General features: G+C 39.4%; 2 protein-coding genes and 1 long non-coding RNA gene across 3 annotated transcripts in view; 1 reads left to right on the forward strand and 2 right to left on the reverse strand.

Annotated features, from left to right (window-relative positions):
* Positions 1-27,811, reverse strand: part of LOC134845887 (protein IWS1 homolog A-like) — a 576,794-nt gene that overhangs the window by 247,301 nt on the left and 301,682 nt on the right. The window lies entirely within an intron of this gene.
* Positions 17,051-18,601, forward strand: LOC134856812 (uncharacterized). Its single transcript, XM_063873093.1, has 3 exons — positions 17,051-17,173; positions 17,268-17,472; positions 17,799-18,601. The coding sequence occupies exons 1-3, from the start codon at positions 17,078-17,080 to the stop codon at positions 18,224-18,226; spliced, it is 729 nt and encodes a 242-aa protein (XP_063729163.1). The 5' UTR covers positions 17,051-17,077; the 3' UTR covers positions 18,227-18,601.
* On the reverse strand, positions 18,721-24,016 carry LOC134856813 (uncharacterized). Its single transcript, XR_010164848.1, has 3 exons — positions 23,598-24,016; positions 23,008-23,197; positions 18,721-19,084 (listed from the first exon to the last, which is right to left on the reverse strand). It is a non-coding gene; the product is annotated as an uncharacterized LOC134856813 (long non-coding RNA).

Below are 27,811 nucleotides of genomic sequence, written 5' to 3' on the forward strand. Positions count from 1 at the left end.
GCTTTGCTCTCCTTTTCTCCATTTTCTCTATCGTATCGTTTTCTCATATTCTGTCGTATCCTTTCGCCTACAAAGTCTCCCTGACCAGTTTTGACTGTAGCAAAAGTTCTAAATGTACTCCCGATTGCCTCCCCGGGGTTTTTGTCTCCTTGTGTTCAGCGGGGAACTCAGGGTGATCCTCGATCGGTGTTCCTGGTTTATCGAGCCATCTCACGAGTGGTAAGCTGTTATAGGTTTCCGTGTCCATAATCGAAAAACCATCTTTTTTTCTAGCCTGTCAGCTTCCCTCTGTTATTGTCTCTCGTGAAACTCTGTTTTCTTACTCAAGCTGTCCGCATTCTGATGCTTCTCTCTTGTCCTGTGCTCAATTATCAAATTGTACCAATCGAGACGTACTATCCATCTCCCGATGTATTTTTGATCCATTGAGTACGTTTTCAACCAAGACAGTGCTCTGTTATCAACAGTTGATGGTTCGCCGCCCAGATATGCTCTGTATTTCGCTACGAAGGTAAGCACCGCAAACATCTCCGCCTAAAGCGCCCTTTATTTCCTCTCAGTATCGCTCAGGACTTTGCTCCCGTATGCTATTGGTCTCAAGACGGTCTTGCTGTTCCACTCTGGCTCTATACCAGAAACCGCGACCACGGAAGCATCTGTATCTAGGACGTACATGCCATTCTCTGTTGGCATACCCAATACTGGAGCCTCACACAACTCTCGTTTTATTCTCTGAAAGGACACCTCTGCTGCGTGGTTCCATGTGAAATTCTTGCCTTTATGTCTCATGAGTTGTTGCATCGGGTATAACTTGTCCGCATAAACTTTGATAAAATCTCTATAGCAGTTAGCGAAACCAAGAAAGCTCATCAATTATAGTTCAGTCTTTGGTGACTTACAAGTCAGGTTTGCCTCTACTGCGCCTGGATCTGGTCGGATACCATGCTTGTCCACCATCCTCCCGGGTTATTTTATCGAGTTCTTCAAGATCTCGCACTTCGAGGGCTTGCATTTCTAGCCTGCCCTTTTCATACCCTAAAACTCTTCATCTAGCTGCTCAATATGATCCTCAAGAGTGGGTGTCGCTATCACCACATCATCCACGTAAAACCTTATCAAAATTTCAAATTTTTTTTTTATTGTTACTCTTTTTAGTGCTTGTGACATCAATCACTGGAAAGTTGCTGTAGCGTTGCATAGGGCAAATGGCATCCTTTTTAACTGAAATAGACTCAGCTCGCAAGCAAGTCTTGTTTGCTCCTTTTCTTGTCTCATAAGTGGTACCTGCCAGAAAGCCAATCCCAGATCAAGAGTTGTAAAAACTTTGCATGCCCCAATTTCGAAAAGCTCTCTTCTATCCTCGGGACGGGATCAGCGTGCTTCACCGTGACGGAGTTCAGATATCGAAAGTCACCACAATTTCTCAGCTGATCACCTTTCTTTTTGGTTTTTTCTTTTCTCTAGTAATGTTTGTATTTCTTTTCTACAAGCGCCAGATTTTTGTGGTGTCATGAGCCTCGCCACCTCCCTGTGCGGTACCGCCGACTCCTCTAATTCAATTTCATGTTCAACAAAACTACAACACCCAGTATCCGCCTTGTGTCCCGAGGAAACATCCTGATTCCTATCAAACACATCCCGGATGCCTTCAAGCTGTTGGTCCATTATTTTTCCTCTTAACTGTTCAATTTCTGGTAATACCGGTTTTTTCTTTTTCAATTCCTCAAGTGTGGGTTTTTCTGGAAAGTTCGAACAGCTTGACAGTCCATCGTCTGTTTCTGACTTAGGTGAAATTATGACACACGATGAAACTTTTATTCGCTTCAATCTAGTCAAGATACAAATCTTGTCCTTATGATATGGACAATCAAGAACTCCATAGTTTTTAATACTTCCAGTCACTTCAAAAAATTCCGCATTTCAACAGCAATGCGTATCCCAGCTTCCTCCCTCTCTGGATTGTGATTGATATTTAAAGAGTATTGATCACGGCACTGACGCAGAGGCCACTCTTGGTGATCGAGACTGATCTTCCTAAAATAGCAGCACTTTGGCTATTTGATTTGGTACTATGAATATCTATTTTTTATCACTGATTTCATTTTAGTTTTTCATCCTCAAGCTCACACTTGCAGCCTCATTGGGTTTCAACCTCGCCCTACTAGTCGAAAAAACCGGAGCTTTGCACTCTTGTGTCATTATAAAATTTACCCGTTTTGCTGCGTAGTTCCTTTCCTGATTTCGAATCCTAAACAACGCATCGTTAAGATCTATGGTTACATCAAAGTTCCTGATAAAATTCATGCCCAAATTGAATTGATCCGATTTGTCTAGATTTTCACTACAAGAAAGCTCGTGCAGAGATTTCGTTCCCTCAAGCACAGATTTCTTTTCTACAAGCGCCAGATTTTTGTGGTGTCATGCGCCTCGCCACCTCCCTGTGCGGTACCGCCGACTCCTCTAATTCAATTTCATGTTCAACAAAACTACAACACCCATTATCCGCCTTGTGTCTCGAAAAAACATCCTGATTCCTATCAAATACATCCCGGCTGCCTTCAAGCTGTTGGTCCGTTATTTTTCCTCTTAACTGTTCAATTTCTGGTAATACCGGTTTTTGCATTTCCAATTCCTCAAGTGTGGGTCTTTCTGGAAAGTTCGAACAGCTTGACAGTCATCGTCTGTTTCTGACTTAGGTGAAATTATGACACACGAAGAAACTTTTATTCACTTCAATCTACTCAAGATACAAATCTTGTCCTTATGATATGAACAATCAAGAACTCCATAGTTTTTAATACTTCCAGTCATTTCAAATAATTCCGCATTTCAACAGCAATGCGTATCCCAGCTTCCTCCCTCTCTGGATTGTGATTGATATTTAAAGAGTATTGATCACGGCACTGACGCAGATGCCACTCTTGGTGATCGAGACTGATCTTCCTAAAATAGCAGCACTTTGGCTATTTGGATTTGGTACTATGAATATCTGTTTTTTATCACTGATTTCATTTTAGTTTTTCATCCTCAAGCTCACACTTGCAGCCTCATTGGGTTTCAACCTCGCCCTACTAGTCGAAAAAACCGGAGCTTTGCACTCTTGTGTCATTATAAAATTTACCCGCTTTGCTGCGTAGTTCTTTTCCTGATTTCGAATCCTAAACAACGCATTGTTAAGATCTATGGTTACATCAAAGATCCTGAAAAAATACAAGAAAGCTCGTGCAGAGATTTCGTTCCCTCAAATTTAATGCTTTTATCGCTGTTTTCCCAAGAACCCTTAGCGCCCCTTTGTTTGCCGCTGACAGCCGGATTCTGAAATCTATCAGGTCATCTTTGTCAAATACCATCCGTCTCTATGTTTCTATTGGTATCATGCTCAAGACTGCTCTCGTATCAAGTAACCCTTTTGAAGGCGTCTTCTTCCATTTATGCCAGTACATGAGCAGACACGTCCGCATCCGTGCCCAAATGCATAGCGTCTTCCTCAAGCCTTGCGGAATGTCCAAATGACCTCGCTTTGATTTCGTCTCGACCCACGAAGATTTGGCCCGCCAGGTCATCATCGCACGTTTTCATCGTCTTTGTATAGATGTTGATTCCATCTATATTTAGCATGACCTCGTATGGACCACACTCCTCGGTGTACCTGCTGTCTACTCTTATCGATTTTCCACCGCCTCTTGCCAGCAGTGCTCTGATCGCTTTCGATGGAGTTTGAGGACTAATGGTCTGCAAACAGTCCGCATATACGTCTATGTGCATCAGTGTTTGATCATTCGATTCGCTTAAGTTCCTCGTTACCTTAAGCGCTAATCTTGATTACTAAGCCACTATAGAAATCATGTTCTTTCATCTGGTTTATTTCGTCCTCATCTGATGCATAACCCAGGCTTTTCATACCTGGTTTGTGAAAGGTTTAATCCGCCATGTGATGATCTGTCGACCCACATTTTGCACACGACCTGCGTTTGTCCATATCTTTTCTCGGCTTGTACCACGTCGACCCTTTGTTGCTGGCTCTTGAATTGGTTCTTCTTTGGTTTCATTAACATGTTATCTCTAGATTTCTGTCTCATCTCTTCCGGGGTTGGTGCGTTATCTTTTGATGGCGTATAATAGGTTTCCAACATTGTTCTCAAGTCGTCACTCTTCACCCCATCGATGAGTTTCGAAGTAATGCTAAAGTTCCTCCCGTTAGTTGACTCCTCCGGATCTCTTCTTCTTCTCACGCTCTCTAGATCATCCAGAAATCCATCAATCGAATCGTTAATCCTTTGTCTTTTTTTCTCAAACCTCATTATTGCTTGATGTCTTTTCATTCCAGAGCTGAAACGATTCAATAATATTTCGAAATTTTTGTCCGCAGTATCACCTTCTTCTTACTTCTTGGCTACCACGAGCTTCAGTGCCGCGCCCTCCAGATTGCTTAATATCGCTTTGCAGGCATGTCCTTCATCATTTAAGTTGTCTTGCTCTAGATGTAACCTCATCACTTCGACCCAGGTGTATATGCAGCCATCCGACACATCTTTAAATTCCTTTGGTTTCTTGAATATCTTCCTCGACTTGCCACCTCCTCTCTTGCTAGACTCCGTGTTTCTCGTCGCAAATTCTTCAAGTGTCCTGTTCATCATTTCACAAGTGTTTGCCTATGTCATGGCATCTTCCACTGTACTCGCGTGTGTATTCGAGTCCCTTGGGACTCCAGTTGATTTTGATGCGCTTCCTTTCGTTGCTGACTTTCCTGTTTCTAATCCTACGATATTGGAGACTTGAGGCAGTGGAAGGGATTCTTGTTTCTTCCGATGCCTTTCCGCAAATTCAACCATTGTTCCGGGTTGTTTCACTGTTTTCTTCGCTGCCGCTTTATCCTGATTATTAGAATTTCTCAAGAGCGCACCCAATTTGGACTGTATGGCATAGAAACTCCCTGCTTGGTCTCTGCTCATTGTGTACATTCTCATATCCAGACTCCAGAATTTGTCGTTTACGGTTTCATCCCGTTTTTTAATTTCTTCAGTATCCTTATGGATGAACTTCTCCCGTTCCTTGTCAGTTGTTTCTACTCTTTCAGCCATTTGTAGCAGTTTCTCTTCAGTTGCTCTTGATGGGGTGAAACAGTTTTCAAGACTCTCAATTTTACTACATCGAATCTCTCTTTTCATTTCCTTTCGGTCTTCCTTGCCGCTGAGTGACACGCTGATTTCTCTGTGAATCCTGTGCTCTGTTCTACTCCTTCGCCGGCCTCCGTTGTTATCGTAGAAACAGTTCCAAAAGTCTTGCTTTCGCCGGTCCCTGTAGGCACCTCCTCCTTATTTTTTGGTCATATCAACACCATAGCTGCAAGTCTCTTCGTGAAGGATGTCCTTTTTGTCTGGGAATTGTCTTTTATAGTTTCCGGGGTGCTGCCAGTGACCTCGTTTTCATTGCCTATTGGCGAGAATTCGTTTATTTTTGCTTCTTGTTCTTCAGCGTTTGGCATTGGCGTCGATTCTGTTGTTTTCTTCTCGACGTTGTCATCAATTTGATCAGGTGTCTCTAGATCAACATCCGCTACAGGTGCAATCTTTCCTTTTGTGAGCTTTCTTTCAGCTGTGTATTTCATCTCTTTCTCTTCTTTGTTGCTTCGCGTGTTCATGATGTTAACTGAAACATCTTTTTTCTTCAGTCTTGGTACCCTTTTCACCGGTGTTTGTCTTGGCTGCCCTATTGGGCGATTGTGCCTTTGCCCGATTCTGCCTTTTTCTGGAACGACACTCTTGTTCTCTTCATGTTCTTTCTTTACAATTTTAGTCCGGGTACAGTTTCGTCCATATTGAGGTGTTAAAAAATATCATTAAATAAAAAATCTACAACTCTTCTTAATTATTTAATCCTATCCAAATAATTTCAGTCGAATGTCTTTCTAACAGCCCGATTTAAAACTTAAATTTCCTAGATGTTCCTATTCCAAGTATTTGTCGTGAGCTTAACTTTTTAGCTTCCCCAGCCCTTGAAAAATCTGGCCATGACTAGCTTGTTGAGCTTCCAGAGACTTGAATTCTCAAGTATTGGGCACTTATTTTAGCTTCCCCGGACTCAACTTCGTTAGTGTTGGGCAGTTGATTTGCCTTCCCAGGACTCAAGTGTTGGGCAGTTGACTTGCCTTCCCAGGACTCAAGTGCTGAGCAGTTAATTTGCCTTCCCAGGACTCAACGGTTGCGCATTTGATTTGCTTTCCCAGGCCTGAAGTGTTGGGCAGTTGAATTACCTTCCCAGTACTCAAGTGTTGGGCAGTTGAATTACCTTCCCAGTACTCAAGTGTTGGGTAGTTGATTTGCCTTCCTAGGACTCAAGTGCTGAGCAGTTAATTTGCTTTCTCAGGACTTAGGTGTTGGGCAGTTGATTTCCCTTCCCAGGACTCAAGTGTTGAGCAGTTAATTTGCCTTCCCAGGACTTAGGTGTTCGGCAGTTGATTTGCCTTCCTAGGACTCAAGTGTTGAGCACTTGATTCGCCTTCCCAGGACTCAAGTGTTGAGCACATGATTCGCCTTCCCAGGACTCAAGTGTTGAGCAGTTAATTGCCTTCCCAGGACTTAGGTGTTGGGCAGTTGATTTGTTTTCCCAGGCCCCAAGTGTTGGGCAGTTGAATTACTCTCCTAGTACTCTAGTGTTGGGCAGTTGATTTGCCTTCCTAGGACTCGAGTGTTAGACGGATTTGCCTTCTCACGACTCAAGTGTTGAGCAGTTGACTTGCCTTCCCGGACTCAAGTGTTGAGCAGTTATCTTGACTTCCCAGGATTGAAGTGTTGGGCAGTTGATTTGCCTTCCCACAACTCAAATGTTGAGCACTTGATTTACCTTCCCAGGACTCCAGGGTTGAGCACTTGATTTTAGTTTTTCATCCTCAAGCTCACACTTGCAGCCTCATTGGGTTTCAACCTCGCCCTACTAGTCGAAAAAACCGGAGCTTTGCACTCTTGTGTCATTATAAAATTTACCCGTTTTGCTGCGTAGTTCCTTTCCTGATTTCGAATCCTAAACAACGCATCGTTAAGATCTATGGTTACATCAAAGTTCCTGATAAAATTCATGCCCAAATTGAATTGATCCGATTTGTCTAGATTTTCACTACAAGAAAGCTCGTGCAGAGATTTCGTTCCCTCAAGCACAGATTTCTTTTCTACAAGCGCCAGATTTTTGTGGTGTCATGCGCCTCGCCACCTCCCTGTGCGGTACCGCCGACTCCTCTAATTCAATTTCATGTTCAACAAAACTACAACACCCATTATCCGCCTTGTGTCTCGAAAAAACATCCTGATTCCTATCAAATACATCCCGGCTGCCTTCAAGCTGTTGGTCCGTTATTTTTCCTCTTAACTGTTCAATTTCTGGTAATACCGGTTTTTGCATTTCCAATTCCTCAAGTGTGGGTCTTTCTGGAAAGTTCGAACAGCTTGACAGTCATCGTCTGTTTCTGACTTAGGTGAAATTATGACACACGAAGAAACTTTTATTCACTTCAATCTACTCAAGATACAAATCTTGTCCTTATGATATGAACAATCAAGAACTCCATAGTTTTTAATACTTCCAGTCATTTCAAATAATTCCGCATTTCAACAGCAATGCGTATCCCAGCTTCCTCCCTCTCTGGATTGTGATTGATATTTAAAGAGTATTGATCACGGCACTGACGCAGATGCCACTCTTGGTGATCGAGACTGATCTTCCTAAAATAGCAGCACTTTGGCTATTTGGATTTGGTACTATGAATATCTGTTTTTTATCACTGATTTCATTTTAGTTTTTCATCCTCAAGCTCACACTTGCAGCCTCATTGGGTTTCAACCTCGCCCTACTAGTCGAAAAAACCGGAGCTTTGCACTCTTGTGTCATTATAAAATTTACCCGCTTTGCTGCGTAGTTCTTTTCCTGATTTCGAATCCTAAACAACGCATTGTTAAGATCTATGGTTACATCAAAGATCCTGAAAAAATACAAGAAAGCTCGTGCAGAGATTTCGTTCCCTCAAATTTAATGCTTTTATCGCTGTTTTCCCAAGAACCCTTAGCGCCCCTTTGTTTGCCGCTGACAGCCGGATTCTGAAATCTATCAGGTCATCTTTGTCAAATACCATCCGTCTCTATGTTTCTATTGGTATCATGCTCAAGACTGCTCTCGTATCAAGTAACCCTTTTGAAGGCGTCTTCTTCCATTTATGCCAGTACATGAGCAGACACGTCCGCATCCGTGCCCAAATGCATAGCGTCTTCCTCAAGCCTTGCGGAATGTCCAAATGACCTCGCTTTGATTTCGTCTCGACCCACGAAGATTTGGCCCGCCAGGTCATCATCGCACGTTTTCATCGTCTTTGTATAGATGTTGATTCCATCTATATTTAGCATGACCTCGTATGGACCACACTCCTCGGTGTACCTGCTGTCTACTCTTATCGATTTTCCACCGCCTCTTGCCAGCAGTGCTCTGATCGCTTTCGATGGAGTTTGAGGACTAATGGTCTGCAAACAGTCCGCATATACGTCTATGTGCATCAGTGTTTGATCATTCGATTCGCTTAAGTTCCTCGTTACCTTAAGCGCTAATCTTGATTACTAAGCCACTATAGAAATCATGTTCTTTCATCTGGTTTATTTCGTCCTCATCTGATGCATAACCCAGGCTTTTCATACCTGGTTTGTGAAAGGTTTAATCCGCCATGTGATGATCTGTCGACCCACATTTTGCACACGACCTGCGTTTGTCCATATCTTTTCTCGGCTTGTACCACGTCGACCCTTTGTTGCTGGCTCTTGAATTGGTTCTTCTTTGGTTTCATTAACATGTTATCTCTAGATTTCTGTCTCATCTCTTCCGGGGTTGGTGCGTTATCTTTTGATGGCGTATAATAGGTTTCCAACATTGTTCTCAAGTCGTCACTCTTCACCCCATCGATGAGTTTCGAAGTAATGCTAAAGTTCCTCCCGTTAGTTGACTCCTCCGGATCTCTTCTTCTTCTCACGCTCTCTAGATCATCCAGAAATCCATCAATCGAATCGTTAATCCTTTGTCTTTTTTTCTCAAACCTCATTATTGCTTGATGTCTTTTCATTCCAGAGCTGAAACGATTCAATAATATTTCGAAATTTTTGTCCGCAGTATCACCTTCTTCTTACTTCTTGGCTACCACGAGCTTCAGTGCCGCGCCCTCCAGATTGCTTAATATCGCTTTGCAGGCATGTCCTTCATCATTTAAGTTGTCTTGCTCTAGATGTAACCTCATCACTTCGACCCAGGTGTATATGCAGCCATCCGACACATCTTTAAATTCCTTTGGTTTCTTGAATATCTTCCTCGACTTGCCACCTCCTCTCTTGCTAGACTCCGTGTTTCTCGTCGCAAATTCTTCAAGTGTCCTGTTCATCATTTCACAAGTGTTTGCCTATGTCATGGCATCTTCCACTGTACTCGCGTGTGTATTCGAGTCCCTTGGGACTCCAGTTGATTTTGATGCGCTTCCTTTCGTTGCTGACTTTCCTGTTTCTAATCCTACGATATTGGAGACTTGAGGCAGTGGAAGGGATTCTTGTTTCTTCCGATGCCTTTCCGCAAATTCAACCATTGTTCCGGGTTGTTTCACTGTTTTCTTCGCTGCCGCTTTATCCTGATTATTAGAATTTCTCAAGAGCGCACCCAATTTGGACTGTATGGCATAGAAACTCCCTGCTTGGTCTCTGCTCATTGTGTACATTCTCATATCCAGACTCCAGAATTTGTCGTTTACGGTTTCATCCCGTTTTTTAATTTCTTCAGTATCCTTATGGATGAACTTCTCCCGTTCCTTGTCAGTTGTTTCTACTCTTTCAGCCATTTGTAGCAGTTTCTCTTCAGTTGCTCTTGATGGGGTGAAACAGTTTTCAAGACTCTCAATTTTACTACATCGAATCTCTCTTTTCATTTCCTTTCGGTCTTCCTTGCCGCTGAGTGACACGCTGATTTCTCTGTGAATCCTGTGCTCTGTTCTACTCCTTCGCCGGCCTCCGTTGTTATCGTAGAAACAGTTCCAAAAGTCTTGCTTTCGCCGGTCCCTGTAGGCACCTCCTCCTTATTTTTTGGTCATATCAACACCATAGCTGCAAGTCTCTTCGTGAAGGATGTCCTTTTTGTCTGGGAATTGTCTTTTATAGTTTCCGGGGTGCTGCCAGTGACCTCGTTTTCATTGCCTATTGGCGAGAATTCGTTTATTTTTGCTTCTTGTTCTTCAGCGTTTGGCATTGGCGTCGATTCTGTTGTTTTCTTCTCGACGTTGTCATCAATTTGATCAGGTGTCTCTAGATCAACATCCGCTACAGGTGCAATCTTTCCTTTTGTGAGCTTTCTTTCAGCTGTGTATTTCATCTCTTTCTCTTCTTTGTTGCTTCGCGTGTTCACGATGTTAACTGAAACATCTTTTTTCTTCAGTCTTGGTACCCTTTTCACCGGTGTTTGTCTTGGCTGCCCTATTGGGCGATTGTGCCTTTGCCCGATTCTGCCTTTTTCTGGAACGACACTCTTGTTCTCTTCATGTTCTTTCTTTACAATTTTAGTCCGGGTACAGTTTCGTCCATATTGAGGTGTTAAAAAATATCATTAAATAAAAAATCTACAACTCTTCTTAATTATTTAATCCTATCCAAATAATTTCAGTCGAATGTCTTTCTAACAGCCCGATTTAAAACTTAAATTTCCTAGATGTTCCTATTCCAAGTATTTGTCGTGAGCTTAACTTTTTAGCTTCCCCAGCCCTTGAAAAATCTGGCCATGACTAGCTTGTTGAGCTTCCAGAGACTTGAATTCTCAAGTATTGGGCACTTATTTTAGCTTCCCCGGACTCAACTTCGTTAGTGTTGGGCAGTTGATTTGCCTTCCCAGGACTCAAGTGTTGGGCAGTTGACTTGCCTTCCCAGGACTCAAGTGCTGAGCAGTTAATTTGCCTTCCCAGGACTCAACGGTTGCGCATTTGATTTGCTTTCCCAGGCCTGAAGTGTTGGGCAGTTGAATTACCTTCCCAGTACTCAAGTGTTGGGCAGTTGAATTACCTTCCCAGTACTCAAGTGTTGGGTAGTTGATTTGCCTTCCTAGGACTCAAGTGCTGAGCAGTTAATTTGCTTTCTCAGGACTTAGGTGTTGGGCAGTTGATTTCCCTTCCCAGGACTCAAGTGTTGAGCAGTTAATTTGCCTTCCCAGGACTTAGGTGTTCGGCAGTTGATTTGCCTTCCTAGGACTCAAGTGTTGAGCACTTGATTCGCCTTCCCAGGACTCAAGTGTTGAGCACATGATTCGCCTTCCCAGGACTCAAGTGTTGAGCAGTTAATTGCCTTCCCAGGACTTAGGTGTTGGGCAGTTGATTTGTTTTCCCAGGCCCCAAGTGTTGGGCAGTTGAATTACTCTCCTAGTACTCTAGTGTTGGGCAGTTGATTTGCCTTCCTAGGACTCGAGTGTTAGACGGATTTGCCTTCTCACGACTCAAGTGTTGAGCAGTTGACTTGCCTTCCCGGACTCAAGTGTTGAGCAGTTATCTTGACTTCCCAGGATTGAAGTGTTGGGCAGTTGATTTGCCTTCCCACAACTCAAATGTTGAGCACTTGATTTACCTTCCCAGGACTCCAGGGTTGCGCAGTTGATTTGGTTTCCCAGGCCTGAATTGTTGGGCAGTTGATTCGCCTTCCCAGGACTCAACGGTTGGGCAGTTGAATTACCTTCCCAGTACTGAAGTGTTGGGCAGTTGATTTGCCTTCCTAGGACTCAAGTGTTGAGCACTTGATTCGCCTTCATAGGACTCAAGTGTTGAGCAGTTAATTTGCCTTCCCAGGACTCAAGTGTTGAGCACTTGATTTGCCTTCCCAGGATTCAACAGTTGGGTAGTTGATTTGTTTTCCCAGGCCCCAAGTGTTGGGCAGTTGAATTACTCTCCTAGTACTCTAGTGTTGGGCAGTTGATTTGCCTTCCTAGGACTCGAGTGTTAGACGGATTTGCCTTCTCACGACTCAAGTGTTGAGCAGTTGACTTGCCTTCCCGGACTCAAGTGTTGAGCAGTTAATTTGACTTCCCAGGATTGAAGGTGTTGGGCAGTTGATTTGCCTTCCCACAACTCAAATACTGAGGACTTGATTTACCTTCCCAGGACTCCAGGGTTGCGCAGTTGATTTGGTTTCCCAGGCCTGAATTGTTGGGCAGTTGAATTACCTTCCCAGTACTCATGTGTTGGGCAGTTGATTCGCCTTCCCAGGACTCAACGGTTGGGCAGTTGATTTGCTTTCCCAGGCCTCAAATGTTTGGCAGTTGAATTACCTTCCCAGTAATCATGTGTTGGGCAGTTGATTTGCCTTCCCAGGACTTAGGCGTTGGACAGTTGATTTCCCTTCCCAGGACTCAAGTGTTGAGCACTCGACTCGCCTTCCCAGGACTCAAGTGTTGAGCAGTTAATTTGCCTTCCCAGGACTTAGGTGTTGCACAGTTGATTTGCCTTCCCAGTACTCAAGTGTTGAGCACTTGATTTTCCTTCCCAGGACTCAACGGTTGGGCAGTTGATTTGTTCTCCCAGGCTTCAAGTGTTGGGCAGTTGAATTACTTTCCTAGTACTCAAGTGTTGGGCAGTTAATTTGCCTTTCTAGGACTCGAGTGTTAGGCGGATCTGACTTCTCAGGACTCAAGTGTTGGGCAGTTGATTTGCCTTCCCAATACTCCAGCAAACCAGTGTTGGGTAGTTGGTTTGTCTTCCCAGGACTCAAGTAGGTGTAGTGTTGGCCAGTTTATTTAGCTTCCCAATACACCAGCAAATCAGTGTTGGGCAGTTGATTTGCCTTCCCAGGACTCAAGTAAATTTAGTGTTGGGCAATTTATTAAGCTTCCCCGGAGCGTCTCAGAAACTCGTGTAAAGTGCTCCCACGCCCGAATTTTCTTACCAGAAATTGATCTGAGTGTCTCTAAAATGTCCTGCGTTCCCTCAATCAGTTAGAGCTGAAAAGTCTAATCAGGTTTTCTACTCCTGGTGATGATTGAAAGTTCCTTTTAGGTTAATTCTGACTGTCTTGAAAATGTAACAACCGTTTTGAAACTTCCCAGTAAAACTCAAAAGTGTTAAAAAAGTTCTGAACATTTTTTTTCACCATATCAAATTTTCAATACTGTCGTTCCAAAAAAAAGTTTTCCGGTATCTAGTTGTCATGCGTTAATTACTGTCGTTGATCAGGGGCATTTACCTTTTGGTCTTCAACAAAAAAAAAAATTCGTTCCCCCTACCCGATCCGACCAGACCATTTACTTTATCTCGAGTCTACTATGCGGTGCATTCGCATTCCAATTCTTGTCTTTATTTTGGTCAGAATTGAATTTGGTTAAAGTTATGTATTCAAATCGACCATGCCGATTGTATGGTTACAGTAATAAGGCCCCCGTTTTTACAATTTCCAATCACCATCCTTTATCTCAACCAACCCCCTGTCTAACCTCCCCCCTATCTAGCACCCCACTTAAGCCTAAAAACCCTTTAAGCGCGATGGGTGCTAAACTACTGAAACGAAAACCCGTAGAACCTGTTTACAAGCTCTGCTCAAGTAAAAACGTTTGCTCAAAATTGCGGGGTGCCGTTTATTCACGTTTAGACCTATTTCTTTCAGTATATTATGGATTTTAACGATAACCGTTTGACCAAACAGCCCACTCCGGTAATCCCCTCTATTTGTCACACTGCATTTTGGTCACACTACTGGTAGTTTGTTCCCAATAGCGTCCTCTTTATATTCACAGGTCTCTGTTCTCCTAACCACTTTTTTATCCAACTGGTCACCTCTTCCAGTGAAGTCTCCCAGTGGTTCTCCAGGGTTGCAAGGCTATCTGAAAACCCTTTCAGCGTTCCGAAATCGGACACCTGCTAAATATTCGAAATCTTATTTGAAAACAGTATAAAAAAACTATCAATTAATATAAAGGTCTGATCCACCTAATCTTGAAATCAGAGTAACTGTCCATTTTTTTCTCTTCCTATTTCTTATCCTTTTTCTATTTTTTCTTCCGCGTTATGTCTTTTGATCGTTTTTTGTTCGGCCAGTGATCCCACATACTCGGTTAGCTAAGCCTCAATTCCGAGAGCGCACCGAGAAGTTTTTCGCAAGTTTTCTTAAAAAACTATCACGGTACGATCAGAAGGTGGACATGTTCTAGTTGAGACGTACCAACGGTACTCTAGAATGGGCATACAGCCCGGAGCTGCATCAAGCGGGTTCGATCTCGTAGTCTTGATGTCGTGAAATACCCAGGAGCGCCATAAAAAGACTATGTAACAGTCATTCGCTTATGTCACATACGAGGTTAAGAAAAATAAGCCTTTTACATTGGCTCAAGGGTCACGGACACAACTTCTTGTGTTTTTGTACCTCACTCTGTCGGAGACAATTCGGTTCGCGCAAGACATGGGACTACAAAATTGTGTTACAGCTTAAGGCCACTACCAAAACAACCCCCCACTCTAGAAGTAAGAACGCCCCCATGGCTAGGTCTCTAAATACCTAAAACACGCGGGTGGAAGCAATCGGGGCTGAAAACTCAAGTATACCATGAGTTCTTATATGACAAGAAACGGTTGATCGATTTGAAATCTATCAACCTAAAACCCGCCTTATCTCAACATAACTGTGTGAAAATAAACTCAGAAAAATGACATGAGTACTCTCATAATGACGCAATTCTAGAATCAAGTAAATAATCTAACTAAAGCAACAATAGAAGTTTCAGAGAATAACTAGTTTTAACTCAGGAAGTTTGTTGTCCTGGGCAGCTTCACGCGTCTACCTGACGAATCCAGGTTTCGGTTTTTTCAAAAATAAAGGTTTCGAATCGATGCGAATTTTTCAAAGTTTACAGTTTCCCCAAAATCAAGGTCAAACTTCAGGATATGACCGATTGGCACTAAATGAAGGAAAAGAATTTATAGTTCGAATTAAAATTTTCATGACAACAATTTTAATGTCGGTTCCAATGGAGTTTATCAATGTTTTGTCGGCTCAATTGCCTCTCAGAATTTTTTTTTGAGCGTCAACTTGCTCTTCTGTGACATTCGACCAAATTGTTTGAAAATGCAGTTTCGCAATCGAATTTTTATCGATCAGAAAAAGAACATCTAACAAGGAAGATTGATAGTTTTAATGGATTAGCAGCGTTATTTGAACGAGTAGACAAATCGGGAAGGGTTAGTTATAACTGACATGCTAATTTTTATAATATCGATTTGGACGTGAACGACACGTAACCTTTTTATATTTCACACACACTGAAACGGCGAAACAGAAGAACAATAGTACTGCAGGGATATCGATTCGAATCCGAGTATTCGACCCGAATACCGAGTATTCGGCACTTCGAAGCCGAATCCGAATATTAAAATTTTGAAATCCGAATATCGAATCCGATTATTTTTTTTTTTGCCGAATACCGAATAATCCAGGGTCCACTGCTAAAAAACCCGAATATTCCGAATATTGGTTTACTGTTTTGTTTCACAATATTTTTCTGTTTTCGTCCGTCCAGTGTTGATCCAGAGCGCCTATTTTCTTTATGCCGACTCAGTCGCAACTACTTACAAAATCGATTATCACCTGAGAATCATTCACGAAATGTTTTCTTAAATAAGAATAAAAGGTTTTTGAAATAAAACTGTTCATTAGCAAAGTTGTTTTAAAATTACGGTCTCTTTTTTAAATAGTGTCACTCGATTTAGGTCGAAAAACTGGGTTGTCACTGATTTTTAACAGTTTTTAGCGATCTCAGTCGATTTAGCTCGAAAAACTGGGTTGTGAGTTGTGACTGATTTTTAACATTTACTCACTCCCGCGATTTTTACATTATTACGCAAGTCCCAGCCAATTCTACTTGAAAAATGCTATGTTCAATACTTTTTATAGAATTTGTTGTATCAAACTTTTATGCTAAGTTTTTTGGGAAAATAACCAAATATCCGAAGCTGACTCTGAAATTAGAGCTGACTCTGAAATTATAGAAGAGTATTTTGTTCCAGTGTAAACTGGCTTGCTTTCATATTCACATATCATAGCGAATTTTATTCACTTTGTTTTTAATGTTTAACCTTGTTAAACTATGTACATTTTACATTTTTATACAAGCTTTTATTTCAGTGTCTGACGATGGTGATTATTTCATTGAAAAGCTTTACACAACATTGATGTTTTATTCCTAAGATATCCGAATAGTTGTTCGAGTAGTAACATTTGGCCGAAGCCGAATCCGAATAGTAAGGGCACTATTCGGCCGAAGTCGAATATCGAATAGTTGGGCCGCGGCGAATAACGAATATGAAAAAATCCGAGTATTCGACATCCCTGAATAGTAGCAGTGAAAACATTTACGAGAAAACGACAACAGGTTGAAACTGTGATTGGAATTTGTCAGGAACCATTCCGAGTTGTAACGATTGTGCCGCTACAATCGTTGCAACGGAAAACCCGAGTGTTAGGACGGCGTATCAAGCCTTTCGGAAAGAAATAGGAGTTCTTTTTCCCCGGATTCCAGAATCCGGAGGGGTCTCGAGCCCAGAACTCAAACTGTTATACATAAACTTTTAGCTTCCTGGTCATGTCCTGAGTTGAATTTAATTAACATCCCGATTCATTTTCAGAGAATGAGAAGCTAGGAGTGAGGGAAAGGGTTGTTCATCTTCGATGGAGATGATGATTTTTATCTACTGAACAAAAACAATAGTAATATAATATATAGTAGTAGCCCTGTTTTTAGGAGTGACCTCGTGGTCTGGGGATACAGACCCAGCCATGAGCTCACTATTTTTGCATATAATTAAGTTAATTTGAGCGTTCTGGTCGAAGCCGGAAAGCAGTAACGTTTTGTCGACCCGATGTTAGAAAGACCACCAAAAGAACTGGCTTTGGTAGAGACAGTGAAAAGCATGTAGAGCTGTGTTTAGACGCTAGCCAGTCGTTTTAGAACCTAGCTTTATTTTCCGTCGATATGTACTTCCGGGCGAATGTGACACTCCTGCATTCACTCTTGTTAATTTCTTAACGCATTTCTTGATTTTCAGGTTTGCATGATAATGGATATTTCTTATGAAAATGAAAGTGATGATGAAAAGTTGCCAGAGTTCATTGATCACATACCTAGTATAAATGCAGCTGATCTCAACGTTAGTATTATCAAAACATTATTAACAATTCTAAAAAATTTTGTTTGCTTGTATATTAAGCAAGTTTCTCGGACTGTTGTCTTTTTGTCTTCAGTCTCTGGAAGACGTGGACAGGTTTCTAGACACGTTGGATACCGACCCGTATGTTCCAAGGACAATATCTGACAACCACAGTTGTCTTTCGGCTGAAGAAATTTGTGCTAAATTTAATGAACTCTGCAAAAACAGTGCAAAAAGCTTAGAGAAATTAAAACAACAAGATGCGGAGCTGAAGAAAACTGCCACCAAATGCAAAAAAAGTAATGATATTATATTTTTTATTATCCACTTTTGTTTCAAATGGACCAAAAAAATGCGAGAAAGAAATTCGGAAAGACTATATCAGTCTTCAACTTATTAAGTTTTCATCTTTTTGAAATGCTTTTTTGATTTTTTTCAGTGGTAATTCAATCACCTCATGAAGCTGACGGATAAACAATTATACTTAAAAGCTACGAATAAAAAAATTATATTTCGAAGTTTATACTGTTAAAATCAGTTCAAAATCTCGCCATTGTCTTAAAACTCGGCTATAAAACTTTTTTTGTTTTCGTTACCTTTGATCACCCCTTGAATTATGTTTTAGCAATCAAAAGTTCTTTGAAAGTGCGGCGCGAAGCGACTGAAGCCATCAAAAAATTGAACGCCAACACTCAGCGCGTCTTAGACGAAGATGTAGACGATGCGACCCTGGAGTCAGTTCAAAACACACTCCTTATGTCTACTCAGGACAAAGACTGTCAAAATTCATTGCATTTGAAAGCGGGCGCAACAGTGAAACAAAGTGGAATCGAACTTCAGAAATCAGGCGACGAACTGAAGGTGATTCTCCACGGAGCGCAACAGTCAGATGAAGACTGCTATGTTGTGCTAACCGCTGTTGGAGAACAGACGCACAAACTGCTGGAGAGCTCACACTCGATTCCAGAAATTGAATCATGGATCGAAGAGCTGAACTCGAGTAGTGATTGGCCCAAGTTCTACATGAGATTGAGAAACTTTTTCACGGACTAATTTGCATTATAATCACACTGATTTCTTTGAGTTTATATCATTCTTTTCCACGATTGCTCATCATTATTTGTAGATATAAATCTATGCTTGCGATTTAAGGGCATTTTAGAAAATGTCATGGGCTATCAATTTTCATATGCACAATTTAAACATGTTTTGTAAAGAAGATGTGAAGACAATAAAGAAGTTGTAGATTCAGCATCAATGTTGCCCACTATATTAATTAGTTTTTACCATTTGGTTGCTGTAAATCGCAGGTAGTGTGAAGCAAAGTTTCGCCAATGTTTGTCAGTTTTTTTTGTAGATTTTCATTACAATTTGTTTCAACCTTGTAGATTTTTATACAAATTGTTTGAATTAATTTTTCTCTGCTCTTTTTTAATGTTCAGAAAAATCATCATCAGAAGTTATCGGGCCAGATTGATTCACCGTTTGTCGACGAAGAGTTGGTTGAAACTGCGACGTCCAAGCATTGTGATAAATGTTTCTCCTCGAATTGCGGGAAGTCTCTGATCGTTTGGTCGACCAAGTCTTTCCGTTTTGAAAAATGAACAGTTTTAATGTCACCATTCTGATCATAACGACGGTAGCGATTATTGAGGTAATCCACAAAGCAGCCCGATGAGTCAATTCCTAAAAGAACCCATTTTCGAAGCACGAACTTCTGCTGTACGTTGACTTCATAATGCTTGTTGGGAGTTCCAGGTTCCGTGAAGTCAAGGTGAAACGATTGCCCATCTTCCGATAGAGGATGCATTTTGGATGTGTCGAAATCGTAGAAGTGTTTGAGCTGCTGAGGTTCGTTGCAAGGGTGGTCGAGTGCACGGTACATATATTTGAACTGCGCTTTCCTGGATTCTGAAAAGCAACAAGTATTTTGAGTTAGTAGAGGTGATATTGCACCTTTTTATTTGCTCAAATCAGTAGCTTCAATTTTCCTGCAAGAGGCATTTTTGACCTGTAAACAGAATGTGAGGCATCAAAATGTACAAGCCGGCCAGTAAAATTGAACAAGTGTGTGCTCATGAACTGACCGGCCATTAAGCAAACAAATGTGAGAATGGTTAAAGTAGATGTGTTTGTACCCGACAGCATTGCGGTTTTAAAATAAGCAGTAAAAATTAATTAAGTTCTTAATTACCTTTGCAATAAGCAAGGGTGTTGCAATCGGGTACTAGACTTTTCCCCATAAACAACTTCTTTCACAGAATTCGCTTTTGAAAATCTTTCGCGTGTTTTAATTGCATATAACTTGAAAAAATATAATATTTATTCTCATCTGAATTCAATCAACCCTCTGGCGTAGCGGTACAAACATCCTTAGGGCGACAAAAACGTTTGGTTTCAATCCAGTCCGGGACCTGTTTTACACAAACTAGTCTATTGTCCTTTTTCGGGCTAACTTCGTTATATTTATTTATTGTCGGCTTAGTTCTGGTGGCCCGAGATTTTTCTGAAGGTTCAGCTTTCTTCCGAGTTGCTGTAAAAACCATGCACTTCGGTTCCAGCCGGGGCTTGTTTTTTTTGCAAACTGAAGTATTTCGGCTATTTATATTAGGGTGCTTGCGAGCGTTAGTGTGTTAGTACGAGCCTTCTGTTTTGCTTAACTCAACTCACAAATAAAAGTGTTCACTTATATGGTGGCAGTTTGCTATAATAACGATCTGTAGCGTTTGAAATTTCATAGCACCTGTTCTCTGCTTTATTTGTAGTAAGTGTTTATCATTTATTAAAAGTCAATGGCTGAGTGGTCGCAGATCGAATCCGGAACGTAGCCGAACTTTTACTAATTCGAGGCTTGTTTTTACTTTTTATTGCACTTAAAAGCACTGCTTTTTGCCGTGTTCTCGCTAGTGGCACCTTTGTGTTAAAATTATTATTTCTGCTTACTTTTTCCTTTTCTAGCATTCCGAAAGCGGTTGTAATTTTCTAATGGTGCAGGTAATTTCGCTCTTAATATTTATGGCTTTGTGCGATTGAAAAAAATGACAAAAACAATTTTTTGCGGTTTTTTTTCTCCAATTTTGATTTTTTCAATTGATTCCAATCATGAGAATTCATTTCAGTATCGCAAGTGGTGCAAAGCTCAGTGTCATACTTTTTTTAATTTGGGTAAAATTGAGTTATTTTTCGGGATATTACTTTTCGTGTTGCCTTCTAGCCTGCATTTATACTGGGTGGTCAGCTCGCTAAGTAAAATAATTCATCACAAAGGTTGATAATTAGCATAGTAAACAAAGTTAGACAGTTTCTAAACCATAAACAAACTCCAGACTAATTGCTGGTTGTATTTTTACCCTTGCGATAGCAAGGGTATTGCAATCGGTTAGTAGACTTTTTCCCCCGTAAACAACTTTAAGCTCTGAATGATCAAAATTAGAAATAGTAAATTTAGGTTCAGTTTTTGATTAATTCTGAATGTTTGTGTTTTGGAGTTAACAAATACGGCTGAGACGGCAAAAGTCCTGGGTTCGAATCTGACGACCTGTTTTTTTATCAATTGGGAAATATTCGGCTTCACACAAAAATCGGCTGATTATTTGTCTGCTTACGTTTTGTCGGCTTAGTTTTCATATTGAAGACTTATTTTTTTTCAAATTTTCTACATTATAGTTGCTTTAAATGTTCGTTTTACCTCTGATGTTTAGTTTTACTAATCTTGACTGTTTATGGTTCTTTCGCTTAAAAATTTTATTCCGCCCAAAATTTTTCGGGCTATTTTTTATTGGCTTACTAACCTAATTTTGATTCGTTTCAAGGAGACAAAAAATGCTGAAAATCCTAAAAGGAATTCTTTTTCAAGTTTTCATGACACCAAATTTTTTCGTTTTTTTTTCTTTTTTTCGGCTTGATAGGTTTTAACCTATATTATATCGGTTTAATGGCCAAATTGCACATTTGGCCGAGCGGAAAGAAATTGTGTGTGCGTGTCTGTGTTTTGAGGGTGACGAGGATTTATTAACTTAAATCCTGTTGATTTTTTTGGCCTGAAGAGTATCTGCCAAGGTATTTTTCGGCTTCTTTACCGTTTGGTAAATTTTTTCCGATCCTTATTTCACATGCCATTGTGTTGGTATGTTTTTTAATTTAAAATCTAGCCTTATTTTTTGATAGATCTTAGTTTCTTTAAAATTTTCGATTTTTTTTTAAATTCTGATTTAGAGGCTTTCATGTTTTGTATCGCAAGTGGTGCTAAGCACAGCTTCGCCTCACTATTAAATTTTTAATAAACTGAGATTTTCTTGTTTTTTTAGTTCAAATGTTCCAATCACTGAAATGGGAAAGCAATTTATTATTCGGGTGTTTGAAATTTTTGTCTTTTTTAACCGCGCAAAATCAAGTACCAGTAATAATAGCCGGAAAATTTCTTGTAATTTTTTATATATAAGCCCTTGCAGTTGTGATTCGAAATTCAGTGGAAAATTTCAAAAAACCTTCAATGTAGAGGAAAAAACTGGTGTAAAACTGTTAGTCTCTGGTGTAGTTTTTCGAACAAATGAAGCAATTGAACAGGCCGTTAACACAAAATAAGACGTAAAAAGTTGCTTTATTCGAGAAGCTTCTTTTAGCCCTGTCTCGACAACGACAAAAACTTCAAAAAAAACAAAATTATTCAGCAAAACATATTTGAAACAAATATTTGAGTTTTTCGATTTGTAGAATTTTTTTTTTCAATTAGTTTTGTGCACTTGCGAAATTAAGTGTCCTGTAATCGGTAATTTGACTTTTTTTCCCGTAAACAACTTTTTTCACCTATTTTTAAAAAATTTGAAAGTTGCTTTTTCAGTTAATCTGAGCAGCTTCGAGATTTTTTCCTTCTTGGCCTAGCGGTTACTCTGATGCAATTGAATACTAAGGTCTCTGATACGTCCCGGCCGGACTTTTTTTTCAGTGTGTATTAAACTTCAATTGTTGGACTTTCATTTGTCTGTTTATGTTTTGTCAGCTTAGTTGCCACATCGGGGAATTTTCTTGGACTGCAAGTTTTTTTCAAGTTGTGCTTGTGTTTTGGGTTTACTCTTGTAATTTGTAAATTTATTAACAATTCGTTGTATTTTCTCTGTGATTTTCTTTTGTTTTTTGCTTGAAATATCTCTATTGGTTAAATTGATTTCGATTTTTTAATCGGCTGAATAACCTCCATTTGTTTTTCTTGAAACGCAGAAAATGATTGATTTTTCGAAAAAAAATCAGGAAGTTTTTGTTACAAAAACTCAGTTTTAAAACGTAATTGCTCAAACAAAATTATGACAACAACAACTTGTGGCATGTTTTGTTTTGGTTAAATGCGTGTCTCATCACTTGTTGTTGGCTTAGGTGCCGCTTGGTAAATACTAAAAATTTATTTACATTTTTGATTGTGTTTTTTGACAGTTTTTCTAAAAATATTTTCATTTTTCCCCCAAAAAAATTATTTTAGATTTTTTCTATTTACGTCTCGTTAGCTTGCATTGCAGCGCTTTCGTTGTGTCGCATGGGATGCGAAGCTTCGCGTTGTCTCTGTGATGTGGAAACTGTTTTCAATTTTGTGTATTGTATTTTCACTATCGATTGTACCTATTTTCTAGGCTTCTTTCAGATCCGCTCGTAAACAAACGAGCAAAAACATCACAAAATTGTTATTATTTTTGGTCAGAACTTTCTATGCTACTTAACACAGCAATCAGCTATCTTTGTTTTTGTTTGGCCGTATACTGTATTCTTTATTTCTTAGCCATATCATTTATAAAGGTAAGGATCTGAAAGTGAAGCCAGTGTAAAAAGTTCAATTATCCACAAACCACTATGAACTTGACAGCGTATGATCATCGACTGTGCAATTGGAGTTGATATCAAACCACTTTCCTTCTCAAAACTCATATCGACCAAGTGAAAAATGGGTGCGAACCGGTTGCCTAATTCAGCCATGTGCAAGGAACCTTCTGACGTCAAGTTTGGGAAAAAGTGAAGACTATGAGGCACTTGAACTTTCTTGTGGTTCGCGTGAAGGTTAGTTGGGACCCTGAGCGATGGGAAGGACCTAATATCTCTACCTATGAGTCACAAGGTCATAGTTTAAGGCCTACCTTGATCCGTGCTTTCGGATAGCCGGTAAAAAGACCAAAAAAAAAATGAATATAGGTCTTAACGATGGGACAAGACAGCAGTATTTCACAATGAGCAGAATAATTGGTAAGTTGGTACTTTCATTTGTGGGAAATTGATGTTATTTTGAAATTTATATTTGAGTTCTCAACTGAAAAATATCCGGGTATCAAATTTGTAAAAAACATGCTGGTTATTTGTTGATTAAGCTCAAAAGTGAATCTGAAGTATCATGAAGTAACTTCCATATTTGCAATTGCCAGGGACCCAACTACATTATTTGTACCTGCTGGGTAAGTGCAGTGCCCATGTAATTCTCAATGCCCACTTCATTGAATAACAGATGCAGAAAAAATCCTCGCTGGAAACACATTCCCCCCTGTTTGCGCATGAACATATTAACTAGACCATCGGCGGAATCAGAAAATGTGTAAGAACCATCAGAGAAACCCTTCCAGCCATGGAAATAATTAGACCTTGAATCAGGATTGTATGCATCTATATTAGTAAAAGGAGCCGCTTTATAGAAAGCAGGAATAAAAAGATTATTAATAAAAGTTAGTGGTCCTAATTTGCCAAGACTTTTTTTGGCTTTTTGGATTCCAATGATTTTGCAGTAGTCAGCGAACAAACTCGGCATAACTAGAATATTTAAAAGTAAAAGTTCTGACAACCTTTCACAGATATGAAGCAAACGATTAAACCAATATCAAATGTATTTAAATATTAACTGCAACTACCTACGATCTTTTAAACGCAGGCTTAACAGTCTGACCTTCTATTTTCGAAGCAAGTTATTGAAGTGAGTGACACAAAACTCAGATTTTAAGCCAATGTCCTTTTGATGACCAGTTTTGTGCCGATTACCTGTCAGAAATGAGAACATCTACCCAGAAAGAAGAGGAAACAAAAATGTTTGCCTACGATTTTGAATTGAAAAAGGCTTCCTATTCAACCAACTGTTAGCAACATAACTTTTGTTGGCAACAGAGAGTTTGTTGTGGAAACCGCAAAGAGCGCAAATTGAAAGTATAAGGGGATTCCAGAATTTACATTACGAGGCCAAACTGTGTGTTTTGTTGGCGGATTCTACAACAGGTCCTAAACAGATTTGTCGCGGAATCCGCAAAAATGCAATTTTTTGATCTTCTTAGCTTTTTTGGATTCCACGAACAAATAGCCAAATCCCCACTGTATTGCTCAAAATCGGTCCAAAGCGGCATTTGGAATCCCTTTTGTGAATCTGATCAATTTTTTGTTGCTGATCGTGAGAAAAGCTTCAAAACTCAGTTTTCGCTTTTAATGCAAATTATCGACCTTATTCCAGACTGTATAAGAAGGTTCCGTTTGTTAAATAAATTGTTAAATAGTAGAAAATTGTCTGTAAAAAACAACCCAGAACAGCTGTTCTATCAATTGTGGACAAGTTTTAGACTTGAATTTTGAAATTGCACAAAAGCCATCGGAGCGAAAACAGACGGCGTGCTGGACAGATATCTGCAAGGCAAAACTGCGCATTTTATAAATTGTAAGTGGCTTCATCAATAGGCCAAAATCAGATTTGTCGCGGAAGCAGTAACATTGCTACTTTTCTCTAAGTTTATTTGCTGTTTTCGATAATACAAATAATTGCTAAAACACTGACTGCTCCAAAAACAGACACATTTACAATTACTTCTTGAAATAACTAATTAAGAAAATGTTTTTTTTTTGTGGATCACCAGCGAGAACTTTCAGCAGTGCAACCTCATTAACAGCCGTCAGTAAAATAATTCATCACAAAGGTTGATAATTAGCATAGTAAACAAAGTTAGACAGTTTCTAAACCATAAACAAACTCCAGACTAATTGCTGGTTGTATTTTTACCCTTGCGATAGCAAGGGTATTGCAATCGGTTAGTAGACTTTTTCCCCCGTAAACAACTTTAAGCTCTGAATGATCAAAATTAGAAATAGTAAATTTAGGTTCAGTTTTTGATTAATTCTGAATGTTTGTGTTTTGGAGTTAACAAATACGGCTGAGACGGCAAAAGTCCTGGGTTCGAATCTGACGACCTGTTTTTTTTTCAATTGGGAAATATTCGGCTTCACACAAAAATCGGCTGATTATTTGTCTGCTTACGTTTTGTCGGCTTAGTTTTCATATTGAAGACTTATTTTTTTTCAAATTTTCTACACTATAGTTGCTTTAAGTGTTCGTTTTACCTCTGATGTTTAGTTTTACTAATCTTGACTGTTTATGGTTCTTTCGCTTAAAAATTTTATTCCGCCCAAAATTTTTCGGGCTATTTTTTATTGGCTTACTAACCTAATTTTGATTCGTTTCAAGGAGACAAAAAATGCTGAAAATCCTAAAAGGAATTCTTTTTCAAGTTTTCATGACACCAAATTTTTTCGTTTTTTTTCTTTTTTTCGGCTTGATAGGTTTTAACCTATATTATATCGGTTTAATGGCCAAATTGCACATTTGGCCGAGCGGAAAGAAATTGTGTGTGCGTGTCTGTGTTTTGAGGGTGACGAGGATTTATTAACTTAAATCCTGTTGATTTTTTTGGCCTGAAGAGTATCTGCCAAGGTATTTTTCGGCTTCTTTACCGTTTGGTAAATTTTTTCCGATCCTTATTTCACATGCCATTGTGTTGGTATGTTTTTTAATTTAAAATCTAGCCTTATTTTTTGATAGATCTAGTTTCTTTAAAATTTTCGATTTTTTTTTAAATTCTGATTTAGAGGCTTTCATGTTTTGTATCGCAAGTGGTGCTAAGCACAGCTTCGCCTCACTATTAAATTTTTAATAAGCTGAGATTTTCTTGTTTTTTTAGTTCAAATGTTCCAACCACTGAAATGGGAAAGCAATTTATTATTCGGGTGTTTGAAATTTTTGTCTTTTTTAACCGCGCAAAATCAAGTACCAGTAATAATAGCCGGAAAATTTCTTGTAATTTTTTATATATAAGCCCTTGCAGTTGTGATTCGAAATTCAGTGGAAAATTTCAAAAAACCTTCAATGTAGAGGAAAAAACTGGTGTAAAACTGTTAGTCTCTGGTGTAGTTTTTCGAACAAATGAAGCAATTGAACAGGCCGTTAACACAAAATAAGACGTAAAAAGTTGCTTTATTCGAGAAGCTTCTTTTAGCCCTGTCTCGACAACGACAAAAACTTCAAAAAAACAAAATTATTCAGCAAAACATATTTGAAACAAATATTTGAGTTTTTCGATTTGTAGAATTTTTTTTTTCAATTAGTTTTGTGCACTTGCGAAATTAAGTGTCCTGTAATCGGTAATTTGACTTTTTTTCCCGTAAACAACTTTTTTCACCTATTTTTAAAAAATTTGAAAGTTGCTTTTTCAGTTAATCTGAGCAGCTTCGAGATTTTTTCCTTCTTGGCCTAGCGGTTACTCTGATGCAATTGAATACTAAGGTCTCTGATACGTCCCGGCCGGACTTTTTTTTCAGTGTGTATTAAACTTCAATTGTTGGACTTTCATTTGTCTGTTTATGTTTTGTCAGCTTAGTTGCCACATCGGGGAATTTTCTTGGACTGCAAGTTTTTTTCAAGTTGTGCTTGTGTTTTGGGTTTACTCTTGTAATTTGTGAATTTATTAACAATTCGTTGTATTTTCTCTGTGATTTTCTTTTGTTTTTTGCTTGAAATATCTCTATTGGTTAAATTGATTTCGATTTTTTAATCGGCTGAATAACCTCCATTTGTTTTTCTTGAAACGCAGAAAATGATTGATTTTTCGAAAAAAAATCAGGAAGTTTTTTTTACAAAAACTCAGTTTTAAAACGTAATTGCTCAAACAAAATTATGACAACAACAACTTGTGGCATGTTTTGTTTTGGTTAAATGCGTGTCTCATCACTTGTTGTTGGCTTAGGTGCCGCTTGGTAAATACTAAAAATTTATTTACATTTTTGATTGTGTTTTTTGACAGTTTTTCTAAAAATATTTTCATTTTTCCCCCAAAAAAATTATTTTAGATTTTTTCTATTTACGTCTCGTTAGCTTGCATTGCAGCGCTTTCGTTGTGTCGCATGGGATGCGAAGCTTCGCGTTGTCTCTGTGATGTGGAAACTGTTTTCAATTTTGTGTATTGTATTTTCACTATCGATTGTACCTATTTTCTAGGCTTCTTTCAGATCCGCTCGTAAACAAACGAGCAAAAACATCACAAAATTGTTATTATTTTTGGTCAGAACTTTCTATGCTACTTAACACAGCAATCAGCTATCTTTGTTTTTGTTTGGCCGTATACTGTATTCTTTATTTCTTAGCCATATCATTTATAAAGGTAAGGATCTGAAAGTGAAGCCAGTGTAAAAAGTTCAATTATCCACAAACCACTATGAACTTGACAGCGTATGATCATCGACTGTGCAATTGGAGTTGATATCAAACCACTTTCCTTCTCAAAACTCATATCGACCAAGTGAAAAATGGGTGCGAACCGGTTGCCTAATTCAGCCATGTGCAAGGAACCTTCTGACGTCAAG

The sequence above is a fragment of the Symsagittifera roscoffensis genome, chromosome 1 (assembly GCF_963678635.1).
Source record: "Symsagittifera roscoffensis chromosome 1, txSymRosc1.1, whole genome shotgun sequence".
Lineage (NCBI taxonomy): Eukaryota > Metazoa > Xenacoelomorpha > Acoela > Convolutidae > Symsagittifera > Symsagittifera roscoffensis.

Excerpts from the sequence above, each read along its gene's own strand:
- LOC134856812 (XM_063873093.1), top strand. The coding sequence starts at position 17,078 with ATGATAATGGATATTTCTTATGAAAATGAAAGTGATGATGAAAAGTTG. Across the intron at positions 17,174-17,267 it reads TAAATGCAGCTGATCTCAAC|TCTCTGGAAGACGTGGACAG; the intron begins GTTAGTATTATC and ends TTTTGTCTTCAG. Across the intron at positions 17,473-17,798 it reads TGCCACCAAATGCAAAAAAA|CAATCAAAAGTTCTTTGAAA; the intron begins GTAATGATATTA and ends ATTATGTTTTAG.